The sequence below is a fragment of the Episyrphus balteatus genome, chromosome 3, assembly GCF_945859705.1.
Source record: "Episyrphus balteatus chromosome 3, idEpiBalt1.1, whole genome shotgun sequence".
NCBI lineage: Eukaryota > Metazoa > Arthropoda > Insecta > Diptera > Syrphidae > Episyrphus > Episyrphus balteatus.
This window is the reverse complement of record NC_079136.1, coordinates 21,209,586-21,222,269: the sequence shown is the minus strand read 5'-3', so window position 1 is coordinate 21,222,269 and position 12,684 is coordinate 21,209,586. Positions and strand designations below refer to the sequence as shown.

At 31.8% G+C, this 12,684-nt stretch overlaps 2 protein-coding genes across 4 annotated transcripts in view; both read left to right on the top strand.

Moving 5' to 3' along the window:
* LOC129913071 (uncharacterized) overlaps positions 1–12,684 on the top strand; it is a 407,284-nt gene that overhangs the window by 47,414 nt on the left and 347,186 nt on the right. The window lies entirely within an intron of this gene.
* On the top strand, positions 1,834–4,825 carry LOC129913072 (uncharacterized). Its single transcript, XM_055991494.1, has 2 exons — positions 1,834–4,002; positions 4,064–4,825. The coding sequence occupies exons 1-2, from the start codon at positions 2,518–2,520 to the stop codon at positions 4,484–4,486; spliced, it is 1,908 nt and encodes a 635-aa protein (XP_055847469.1). The 5' UTR covers positions 1,834–2,517; the 3' UTR covers positions 4,487–4,825.

The following is a 12,684-nucleotide window of genomic DNA, read 5'->3' as shown; positions in this document are numbered from 1 at the left end:
TTTCAAAAATCAGGTGTTGGCACGTCACACTCGACCTATCGAATATTAAAATTATGTTCTTATTGAATAAAAATTCAAGTTGAATAATTTCGATGTTGAATAATAGCTGAATAATTTATGAAAATATGATAAACGTGTCACACCCGTAACGCTTCAACACCCAATATAATTTGATAATTTCAATAGAATAATCGCAATATTATCTAATATAACCTAATAAAATATCAACAGTCACACCCGTAACTCTCTTTCGTCACACCATGTAAATATAACGAATGTTTTTGGTAGATTTTCATCGTTGTTTCTTTGTGGAAGGAAAACTGAAGAACACTCGGATAAGAATTCTACATAAAATTCTTTTTGAAAATCAGGTGTTTTAAAAAGTCACGACTGACTTATAGGATATTTCAAACATATTTTCAATTAATTTTACATGTTATTCTGCTCCAATTTATTCAAAATTAAAAGTGGATTATAATGATGTTATATAATGGCTGAATAATTCCTAAAATTTTGATAAAAATGTAGCACCCGTAACGCTTTAAACTTTTAAACTAACAGAAATCGTTTTGAAAAATGATTTATTGAAAAGATTTTATTCGTCTGACGGAAATAACTACTTTGAGTGCTTGATTGCACACCCGTAACGCTTCAACACCCAATATTATTTGATAATTTCAATAGAATAATCGCATTATTATCTAATATAACCTAATAAAATATCAACAGTCACACCTGTAACTCTCTTTCGTCACACAATGTAAATATAACGAATGTTTTTGGTAGATTTTCATCGTTGTTTCTTTGTGGAAGGATTACTGAAGAACACTCGGATAAGAATTCTACATAAAATTCTTTTTGAAAATCAGGTGTTTTAAAAAGTCACGCCTGACTTATAGGATATTTCAAACATATTTTCAATTAATTTTACTTGTTATTCTGCTCCAATTTATTCAAAATTAAAGGTGGATTATAATGATGTTGAACAATGGCTGAATAATTCCTAAAATTTTGATAAAAATGTCGCACCCGTAACGCTTTAAACTTTTAAACTAACAGAAATCGTTTTGAAAAATGATTTATTGAAAAGATTTTATTCGTCTGACGGAAATAACTACTTTGAGTGCTTGATTGCACACCCGTAACGCTGGAAATACCTAAACAAAAAAGGATAGTTTTAAACATTTGTAAATGGATAGATAATATTCATCTGAACTTACTACTTAGAGTTCTTAATATCTCAGCCAATATCGGTTAAAAATAAACAGACGACTTTAAGAAAGTTTTTTTTTATACATGAATTATTGTAAAAATAGAAACTTCTAGTAACTATCAAAGCTACTATTTCGTTATGGTAACAGAGCTATCAGTAACTTCTGACTCTGAGTAATATTAAAAGCTCACAGGAAAAAATATTTCAAATCAAGCTCAATATTGTAGTCGAGTTTTTAAAGTGCTTCTATTGGGTCACAAGTATTATTTAAAAAAAAGTGTAAGTGTTAAAAGTATACAAACGTTATCCTAAATCCGGAACAAAAAACTTTCACCTCTTTACTTTCTTTAATCTATAAAATCTTTGATTTCTCAAAATATCACCCTTTTGAAATTTTGCTTAACAAAACAACAATTAATTGTAATTTGATATTTTAATTTAACAAAAACGACACAGATGGCTTTTCTCAGTTCTCAAAAAAAAAAAAAACTAATCTTGTTACACAGTGTGACGACGACAGCGACAACGATTTACAACAACTTGTGAAAATGCCTACTCTTTTGTTGCTTTTGAAAATACAACTACCGTAAAACCGGGTGATTTTGGCCTGGCGGGTGACTTTGATTTTGACATGGACACTTTTTTAAAAAATTGTTAATATATGAAGGATTTGTCTGATTTTTTCCAAGTTTCTTTGTAAATTCGTATAATTTGATGAATTTAAAAGTGATCATACTAGCTTTATTTAATTAAAATTAGAAATTAATTTATATTAAAATTTAGTTTTCTTCAAAATGCTAAAAAAAAAAATACCTGAAAATGTTGGATGGGTTGAACATATTGCAGAAATAGGATTGCCAAATGACTTTAACTCCGTTATGTGTATTGCTTTGCAAGTTGAATTTCTTTCATTCTACTCTTGTAACTATTTCACAAAAATTAATTTTAATTTTTATATAAAAAATGCCATATGGTAGGGTGACTTTGGCCGGCATATCGGGTGACTTTGGCCGGGTGGCCAAAGTCACCCTCTTAATTTTTGCACTAGACTTTGTTTTTATATATTATTATATATTGACAAAACTTATATTTGGCAATATAATAAGAAGGTTATCAGATCATGCATATCAACATTTGGCAGCACTAAATTGTAGTTATAATGTAATACACATATGCAATGTTTGGCAGCACCAATACATAATTTAAATGTAATCACCATCCTGATGCTTGCTATAACAACCACCAGCATACACATATAAAAGGAAGTTCATAAACTTATATGAACATTTTAGAGAAGAATTAAGATGCCGAACACATACAAAAGGACGGGGTTCGAAAAGCCTTACAAAAACTATACCCCTGAAACATTGGAAGATGCTTTATTACAAGTTCGAGAAGGGAAAATGTCATTAAACAAGGCCGCAAAAGAGTTCAACATCTCAAGATCCACGCTCCAAAACAAAATTAAGAAGCTTCACACAAAATCTGTTGGTGGGCCAACCGCTCTTTTGGAAGACGAAGAAGCCTGCATCGTAAAAATGCTTCTAACAACGAGTAACTGGGGATTTCCACTTTCAACCCTCGATCTTCGCCACATCACCAAGAGGTTTCTCGACAGAAAGGGCAAACGTGTTTCCAAGTTTAATAACAATTTCCCAGGGAAGGATTGGGCACATTCATTTCTGGAAAGGCACAAAGACCAAATAACTTCTCGAATGTGCCAAAATATTACTCCAGCAAGGGCAGCCATATCAGTCTCAACAATGTCTAGCTACTTCAACAACTTGGAAAACAGTTTGGAAGGTATACCACCTGAAAACATCAGCAACTATGACGAAACCAATTTTACAGACGATCCAGGATCCAAGAAAGCCATTTTCTCCAGAGGCGTTAAGTATCCAGAACAAGTTATGGCCCATTCTAAAAGCTCAGTTTCTCTCATGTTTTGTGGCACAGCAACAGGACAGTTGTTGCCTGTTTACGTTGTTTATAAAGCCAAAAATGTTTACAAGAACTGGATGGAGGGTGGTCCACCTGGCTCTCGATATAATGCTACATCTCATGGTTGGTTTGATAACAGGGTATTTTCCGATTGGTTTCAAACTATCTACCTCCCTTACGCCCGGAGGTTAACTGGTCCAAAGGCAATCATTGGTGACAATCTTTCGAGCCATTTTTCAGAAGATGTTATCAAACTAGCTGAAGAAAATAATATCAAATTTATTTGCCTTCCCCCCAATTGCACTCATATTGCTCAACCACTAGACGTAGCATTCTTTCGACCTCTTAAAACATTATGGAGGAAGACTTTAACAGAGTATAAGATTGCTAACTCGAAAAACAAAACAGTGCCGAAAGATGTGTTTCCTAGGCTTCTAAAAAAAGTCTGGGACAGGTTACATGAGAACGACAAGGCAAGAGAAAATTTGATATCTGGCTTCCGGGCAACTGGAATTTATCCATGCGATAGGCAACAAGTTTTAAGTAAACTCGACAAAACTGAATCAAGAACAAATAATACTACCAGCAACATGATGAACCTTAGCGATTCAGTATTGGACTATATGAAGAGCCTTCGGACCCCGGATACCTCAACCAGGAAGCCAAGAAAGAAAAAAGTTAACACTGAACCAGGTGCTAGTGTCACTATGGCGGACTTCACATTATCGTCGAGCGTTTTAACACATTCTCCCAATGTAGATGCACCCGATGATGTCACTGAAGAAATGTCCACGGATCAGCCCGGCCCCTCAAAAATAAGTCACAGACGGAAGCCAAGACGCCGCAAGGCAAGATTATATTTCATTATTTTATTGATGAAATAAATTAACTAGGTTTGTATGTTAACAGGTCATCGTTTCATCAGACTCCTCAACCATCAATACCACTCTAAACTCGCTCCAGTCTTTGTCTTTGGATGACTCGGACAGTGTTAACCTCGCTTCTTGGCAAGAGCAACAAATTATGATTGACGAAGATATGATGGCCAGCGAAGAATCGTCCATAAAGGCTGGTGACTATTTTCTGGTCAAGTTTCCAGTTAAGAAAAAATTAACATTTTACGTCGGCTGCATCTTAAATGTTGATAACGATGAGGTTACAGTGTCATTCCTGCGAAGAGGTGCTGGGTACAGCTTCATATACCCAGAAAAAAAAGACGTTGCACAAGTCACCAAAAGTGATCTGGAGAAGAAACTTCCTGTTCCAACGGTTGACCGCAGAGAGAGACTATTTTTTTCCATATCATTTGAAGGATATCAAAATTTATGCTAATTTTAAGGTTTTGTTTTTTTTAATCAAATAAAAACCCACATGTTTTAAAAAATCTGGTCTTTCATTTGGGGTGGGTTAGACTGACGTGGTACTTGTAGTTGAACTGCAAATATAGCAAACGTCCTACCGGCCAAAGTCACCCGGAATGGAGGGTGACTTTGGCCACCCATATTTTGGCAAATATCTATAGAACTGTCGGACAGATTTCTTCAAGATTAATCATACCTATAGAATGAGCGAAGTAGGTAAATTGGTTGAAATCTTCATTTAAAAAAAAAAATTATTGCAAAAGTTATTCACATTTGAATTTGAAAACGTGCCAAAGTCACCCGGTTTTACGGTAGTTGTTGGTGGTTCATTAAAGCCCAAACATTGGATTAACCTAATTCAAAATATATAGAAATCCTTCCATATGGGTTGTGTATAAGGTGCAGATATACTCAACGTTAGAAAAAAAATATAGAAAACAAGTATGGGAGCATAACATAGTTTATCCCATAAAGACGTTAAGCAAGGGTTTGAATCAACATTTTGTATGTTTGTTCGTTCGTTGTCACCACAGGTGGCTTAGGGGTGTTTCTTAGTTTTTTTTTTCTACCCTCACTTTTACCCTCCTCCTCTCAACAACTTAATGTGAAAATCAGTGCAGAGAGAGAGAAAAAAAAGGGTTACAGAATAAAAAAAAACAACGATGACTTGTTTTTTTTTAAGTGCTTACTCGCGTGTTGTATAATGTTCACATGAGGGATAAGAATTAAGGTATTGTAAGGCTTGGATATGTGCATTATAGTTAAGGGCTGATTTAATTTGCGAGCTTGAAACACACTCAATGCATAAATTGATTTCCAAGTAGGTGGATGGAGGTGGGTACGATTTTATCGATTTTGTGATTATAAACTTAAAAAATTGATGCACATTTTATATATGGCTGTTGGTTGAAGGAGGCATACCAGAAACTTTTACTTCCTATATAAAAATTAGGTATTTGAGGTAGTAAAATAAAGTGGCGTTAAAAAATAGGTTCTGGCAATTATTTCAATTGTTACGGAAGGATTTCTTCAAGAAATCGTAAATTTTTTATCAAAATTCTCAAAAATTTCTGAAAAAATGAACCAATTTTTCTTTATTGGGTATTTTGAAATTATTTCACTAAAATTTTTTAACCAATAACTTCAGTAATAAGTTCATTAAAGTTCCCAAGTTGAATTTTCCCTTCCTGACAAAATCAGTCTATCTGCTTTAGACAGTCCTGATGTACTACTATTACCATCCTCTTCTTACCTTTTGACAGAATTTCCTTCAATTTAGTTGGTGAATTTCCCGAAAGACATTGACTAATTTCCGTCAACACAAAACAAAAAGGAGGTATTTGAGGTAGTAAAATAAAATGGCGTTAATAAATAGGTTCTGGCAATTATTTCAATCATTACGGAAAGATTTCTTCAAGAAATCGTAAATTTTTTATCAAAATTCTCAAAAATTTCTGAAAAAATGAACCAATTTTTCTTTATTGGATATTTTGAAATTATTTCACTAAAATTTGTCAACCAATAACTTCAGTAATAAATTCATTAAAGTTCCCAAGTTGAATTTTCCCTCGCTGACAAAATCAGTCTATCTGCTTTAGACAGTCCTGATGTACTACTATTACCATCCTCTTCTTACCTTTTGATAGAATTTCCCTCAATTTAGTTGGTGAATTTCCCGAAAGACATTGACTAATTTCCGTCAACACAAAACAAAAAGGAGGTATTTGAGGTAGTAAAATAAAATGGCGTTAATAAATAGGTTCTGGCAATTATTTCAATCATTACGGAAAGATTTCTTCAAGAAATCGTAAATTTTTTATCAAAATTCTCAAAAATTTCTGAAAAAATGAACCAATTTTTCTTTATTGGATATTTTGAAATTATTTCACTAAAATTTGTCAACCAATAACTTCAGTAATAAATTCATTAAAGTTCCCAAGTTGAATTTTCCCTCGCTGACAAAATCAGTCTATCTGCTTTAGACAGTCCTGATGTACTACTATTACCATCCTCTTCTTACCTTTTGATAGAATTTCCTTCAATTTAGTTGGTGAATTTCCCGAAAGACATTGACTAATTTCCGTCAACACAAAACAAAAAGGAGGTATTTGAGGTAGTAAAATAAAATGGCGTTAATAAATAGGTTCTGGCAATTATTTCAATCATTACGGAAAGATTTCTTCAAGAAATCGTAAATTTTTTATCAAAATTCTCAAAAATTTCTGAAAAAATGAACCAATTTTTCTTTATTGGATATTTTGAAATTATTTCACTAAAATTTGTCAACCAATAACTTCAGTAATAAATTCATTAAAGTTCCCAAGTTGAATTTTCCCTCGCTGACAAAATCAGTCTATCTGCTTTCGACAGTCCTGATGTACTACTATTACCATCCTCTTCTTACCTTTTGATAGAATTTCCTTCAATTTAGTTGGTGAATTTCCCGAAAGACATTGACTAATTTCCGTCAACACAAAACAAAAAGGAGGTATTTGAGGTAGTAAAATAAAATGGCGTTAATAAATAGGTTCTGGCAATTATTTCAATCATTACGGAAAGATTTCTTCAAGAAATCGTAAATTTTTTATCAAAATTCTCAAAAATTTCTGAAAAAATGAACCAATTTTTCTTTATTGGATATTTTGAAATTATTTCACTAAAATTTGTCAACCAATAACTTCAGTAATAAATTCATTAAAGTTCCCAAGTTGAATTTTCCCTCGCTGACAAAATCAGTCTATCTGCTTTCGACAGTCCTGATGTACTACTATTACCATCCTCTTCTTACCTTTTGATAGAATTTCCTTCAATTTAGTTGGTGAATTTCCCGAAAGACATTGACTAATTTCCGTCAACACAAAACAAAAAGGAGGTATTTGAGGTAGTAAAATAAAATGGCGTTAATAAATAGGTTCTGGCAATTATTTCAATCATTACGGAAAGATTTCTTCAAGAAATCGTAAATTTTTTATCAAAATTCTCAAAAATTTCTGAAAAAATGAACCAATTTTTCTTTATTGGATATTTTGAAATTATTTCACTAAAATTTGTCAACCAATAACTTCAGTAATAAATTCATTAAAGTTCCCAAGTTGAATTTTCCCTTCCTGACAAAATCAGTCTATCTGCTTTAGACAGTCCTGATGTACTACTATTACCATCCTCTTCTTACCTTTTGATAGAATTTCCTTCAATTTAGTTGGTGAATTTCCCGAAAGACATTGACTAATTTCCGTCAACACAAAACAACACCCTGCTGCTATGTAGTCGTACAACGATGTTGTTTTACATAGTTATGGTAGTGGCATCAACCTTGTCAAATGTCATTGCACCAAAAATTGCATCAATATTCATGGCTTATGCATTTTGTGGAAAGTGAGTTGTATGGTAGAGGGGATGGTTGATGGTGTTTTCTGCAGCCAGACATTTACCAATCCCACAATCCGAAATCCCATCAGGCAGACGGTAACAACATGTTTTATTATTTTTTTCTGTCTTTTATTTTTTTTGCTGCTACCAAGCTTTGATGCATATCAGCTGCTGTTGTTGATGCTGCTTGCTTGGCATCATGGACAACACAAATATACCGCATCCGAATACAATATTCTATCTTCAACTATCTTAATATTAAGTCGTGTGAATGGGAATGGGATATGTTTGTGTGTTCGTATAATGAGTATTTATATGGAATAGGCAAGCCAACCGACCGACATGGTAATAAAACGTCAGCTGATGTCTTCATTTCGATTACCCCCTCTGTGAAGTATATTTTGACTTGTCGGTTACTACAAATGTTTCTCCATCAATATTGCCAACTATGGATTAATTTTCTTGAAAATTATTCAATATTGTCTTCGTGAAGAATGGTCGTCAAAAATATTAAATAAATTCAACGAGTACTTTGAATTGTCTGGAAATGTAACTGGCGTAGCTTTATTGAGCAAGGTTTTGCCTAGTTTATTTCACTTTGATGTTTAATTCTAGTATTTAGCTAGAAAAATATTGAAAGTATAACTTTTACAAGTGACATATATTACCTTGGATAAGTTCATTTGAAAGTTTGATGACTTATGGTTATTGTATTTTGAGTTTTAAAAGTTTTTCGAAATTTGTACTATAGGTATTGGAAGAAACAAGAAATCAGACTATATTAGTTGAGGACCTAGGACTTGGTGAAGTATCTTAAGTAACTCACCTGACTAACAATTTTGCTTCTATAATACTTTACAGAAGAATAACGTAAAAAAAACTTTACAGAAACAAAATTGTTAGTCCGGATTAACACTGCTCTTAAAACTTGGTATGTAGCGTTTTAAGGCGACTCTTCAGAGGGGTTTTTGGAATTAATTTTATTTTTTGGCCCAAAAATAACGGTATTTGTCATATGCGATTTTAAAAAAGTTCAAAACGGCTCTTATGATTTTGCTTCAATATAAGCCAACAAATAAGTTTTGAAAAAATTAATTATTGGATGTAAAAAAATATGTTTGAATTTTTTTTTTTTTTTGAGAAATCGAATTTTCGAAATTTTTGATTTACATTGCTAAAAATACCATACCAACTTTATTTTAAAACTTTTTCTTCAAAAATTTTTTTTATGAAAAATTAGGTAGTTTAAAAAAAAACGGCTTTAACGATTTTGAAATTTTTTTTTGAAGTGAAAACTTCCTTAGTATCGTAGTGATTTGAAACAAGATGAAACGAAAACGCGACACGAATATTCAACTTGTTATAAATTTTTTTTTGTTTTAATAGATAGATAAATGAAATTTGTACTGTAGATAGGTAATGAAATAAACTATAAATGTACAAAATTTCAATTAATTTCATATTTAAAATTCTGAGATAACGGTAAAAAGATGTTCTTTTTTTACACACGTTATATCTTTTGATCTAGTACACATACAAATTTGATTTAACTTTAATACGCATTCTGATAACATAACCTTTCATTTGATATATCACAATTAACTGTGCAAGCTCTACAAGTTACACAATCTTAAATTGAAAAACTTGAAAAATACCTCAAAACACCTGTGGAGATCTGTTGACGATGACCAGTGTAGGAAGTACCGTAATCTCAGCTTGAAATTTCGACATAGTTGGCTTTAAAAAATTCTTATTTTTTTTCTAGGCATGGTAGAAATAGGTATGATTCATACTACATATAAAAGGTGAAGTAACCTTTCAGATGATATAAGGTTGTTCTATAGGTTCTATTTAAAAAAAATATATTTAATGGTGTTAAAAGAGAAAAAAAAATTGATTTTTTTGATGAAAAGTGATTTGGTTTGAAAAAAATAAGCTCTTTTTGTAGATGTTGTATAGACATGGACGGTATAAATATTTTGAGCTGAAACAATAAGCTTTCAGATGGTATAAAATTTATTGTAGGTTGTCATATAAAAAACATGTATTTAAAGGAGATAGAATAAAAAATAGATAGATTTTTTCTTTTTTTTTGCAAGAAAATTTTTTGTAAGGTTTCACATGACTTTTTTTTTCTAATAAGATGTTGCACGGAAAAAGTCAAAGTTTTCAAAAGAAAATTATGTTTCAGTTGATACCCAAAACTTTTAGAATAAAAATCACGTATATCAATTAAGAAAAGTGGTCAGGGAAAATCAAGTTTGGCTTTTCACCAAACTAAAAACCTATTTTTAAATTAAACCAAACCTTAATCAAGCGGCTTAGGGTGTATATCACATAACTAATGACATTATTTTTCAAACTTTTTTTTGTACACTTTCCCAACAAAAAAAAGAATGACTACGAAAATAAAGCTAAAAAACTACAAAAAAAAAAAGTTTTTGAAACAATTGGAAAAACTTTGTGCAACGAAAAGTCATTTAAAAGTGTGTTCGATATTTTTGTGAGAAACAAAACTCATAGAATGCTTTTTTAAGTGAAACACCAGCAAAAAATACAAAAAAAAAGAAAAACTTTGTTCAACATGTCGATGCACTTAACGTGAAAATAAATTTTATTTTCTTCTTCTTCTGATAAATTGGAAAAAAAAAGTTTTCGTAGAGAGTGATTCACTTTAAGTTTTTGACATTGATTCGTGTTTAAAGTCATATTCATGTTCGTTAATCTTTCATAGTGAATTGCAGGTATTTTTTTTTTATTTGTTTGTTTTTTGTGCAAAATCAGTCATCATTTTTTTTCAGACGAAGTTTTTGGAGCAAATAATAAAATTATAATTATTTCTGTGAAAATCGTTTTTGTGAATAACTTTTATCTACTTTTGTTTATTCAACTGAGATAAGGATAATTTATTAATTTTTATATTTATTTTATGAATGATTCAGTAAATTTGTCAAGTAGGTAAAAATAAACTTTTCCACGAAAATAATTGGTAATTGGGTTGCTCATATTTTTGAATCAACACACCAGATTTTCAAGGAATTTTTAATGGGAACAAATTTCAGAATAACAAAAAAAAAAAAAACTCAGTATAAAAATGAAAGTTCCAAAACGGAAGGGTTCTCAGAAACAGCTTCTAAAGAAAATAAACCAAAAACCTGTATATAAAAAAATCTATCCTGGTAAAGGACCTAATGTTAATTGCAGACGAAAAACCGATGCGTTTTACAGAACAATTAGAAAATTACATGTTTCTGTTCAACATTGAATAGTTAGGTAGGTTTTATGACTAATGCACCCTTTTCCCGCATCAACCATCCATTAGAGATTGGGTTTCCCTATCCATTAGTTGATTTCGGTCTCGTGTAGTCTTATGTGAATTATCCAGCTGACAAAACGATATGACGAAAGAATCAAAAATTCGAGACAGACACGACCGACACACGATAAAGACAAAAGACAAAAAAAACAACGATGTGAATGATGACGATGAGGAATGTACGTATTTTAGATTTTATACATATAAAACCGAAAAATGAAAGGGAAATGAAATTTCATTTCAACCGCGAGGAACATATTAAATCCGGGTACTTAGTTCGACACAAAAGGATAAATGAGCGTAAGTATGTGTGTGTGTATGTTTGTATGTGGATGGAAAATCGACAAATTGTGGTCCATTGTCTTTGAAGTTGCTTTTGATGGCAGAATTAAGGATTCAATTTGCTCTCCGGCTGTATTTAGGGTTCGTTCGCAGAGATATGCATTCAATTGAAGTGAGACTTTGCAAAAAGTCAAAGTTTCAAGAGGGATAAAGTTCTTGTTGTTGTTGTTGTTGTAGCTACTGTTGGATAAGTAAGGCAGCAAAGGCGGCTTTACATGATGCTGATGTATGCAGAGCAGATGGGTGTGATGATAAAGATGATGCTGATGACGAGAGGAATGCCTGTTTCGCTGAAATTATATTGTGTTGTGTTCTTATAAATAAAGTACGAAAGAATGTAATAAGAACAGAAGTACAAAAATCAAATTTAAATAAATGTCATATGCATTTTTGACAAGAGAAAGTAATATGAGAAGAATGAAAGGTACTTTAGAAAATATTGTAAAATCAGCAAAAAATAAATAAATTTATATTTTGTTGTGAATTTTATTATGACAAAAAATTTAAACCCAAATTCCATGCAGATAATGATCTAAGTAGTAACTAGCTCAGTGGTATTGGCGACTTTCAATATATCGATCAATTAAATACTTTCCCGCTTTTACAATAGGTATTTTGTTTTTTCGAAGTATATTAAAAGTGTACGGAAATAATGTTCCACATAAAAATGTATTGTTCTTTAAGACTTGTATTCACGTTTCTTGAATAAAAGAAAGAAAGCGTTTCACATCGTGTACCTATATAAAAACAATGTTATCAATTTCCAAATTTGCGATAGAAGTGGAATAGGTGCATGGTAGTGTTAAAGAACATAAAATTTGTCAAACAAACAAACCTTACTGGGAAAAGAAGCTGTGAATTGTAGGCCTAAAATTTCCGTCAAACAATCATGACTGCTCACTAGGCCTTAAAAGAGAATATATAAAACCTTTCGAAATAGTTTTAAATACATCTCACGAAAAGGAACTGGCTATATATCGTGGGCACAACGCCAAAACCACGAATCTGCAAAATTGTAGTTTTGAGAAAAACGGCTTCAAAGTTTTGGAAACTCATGCAATCTTATGGAAGCTCGTGCAACGAAAATTGATATTTTAGGCTTTTAGGTAACAGATGAAGGACTGGGGTCGATGCAGTAAATA

Bases quoted from the DNA above. Each gene is read 5' to 3' on its own strand.
- LOC129913072 (XM_055991494.1), top strand. From the start codon at position 2,518: ATGCCGAACACATACAAAAGGACGGGGTTCGAAAAGCCTTACAAAAAC. The intron at 4,003-4,063 runs GCAAGATTATAT...GTATGTTAACAG, and splicing joins GGAAGCCAAGACGCCGCAAG to GTCATCGTTTCATCAGACTC.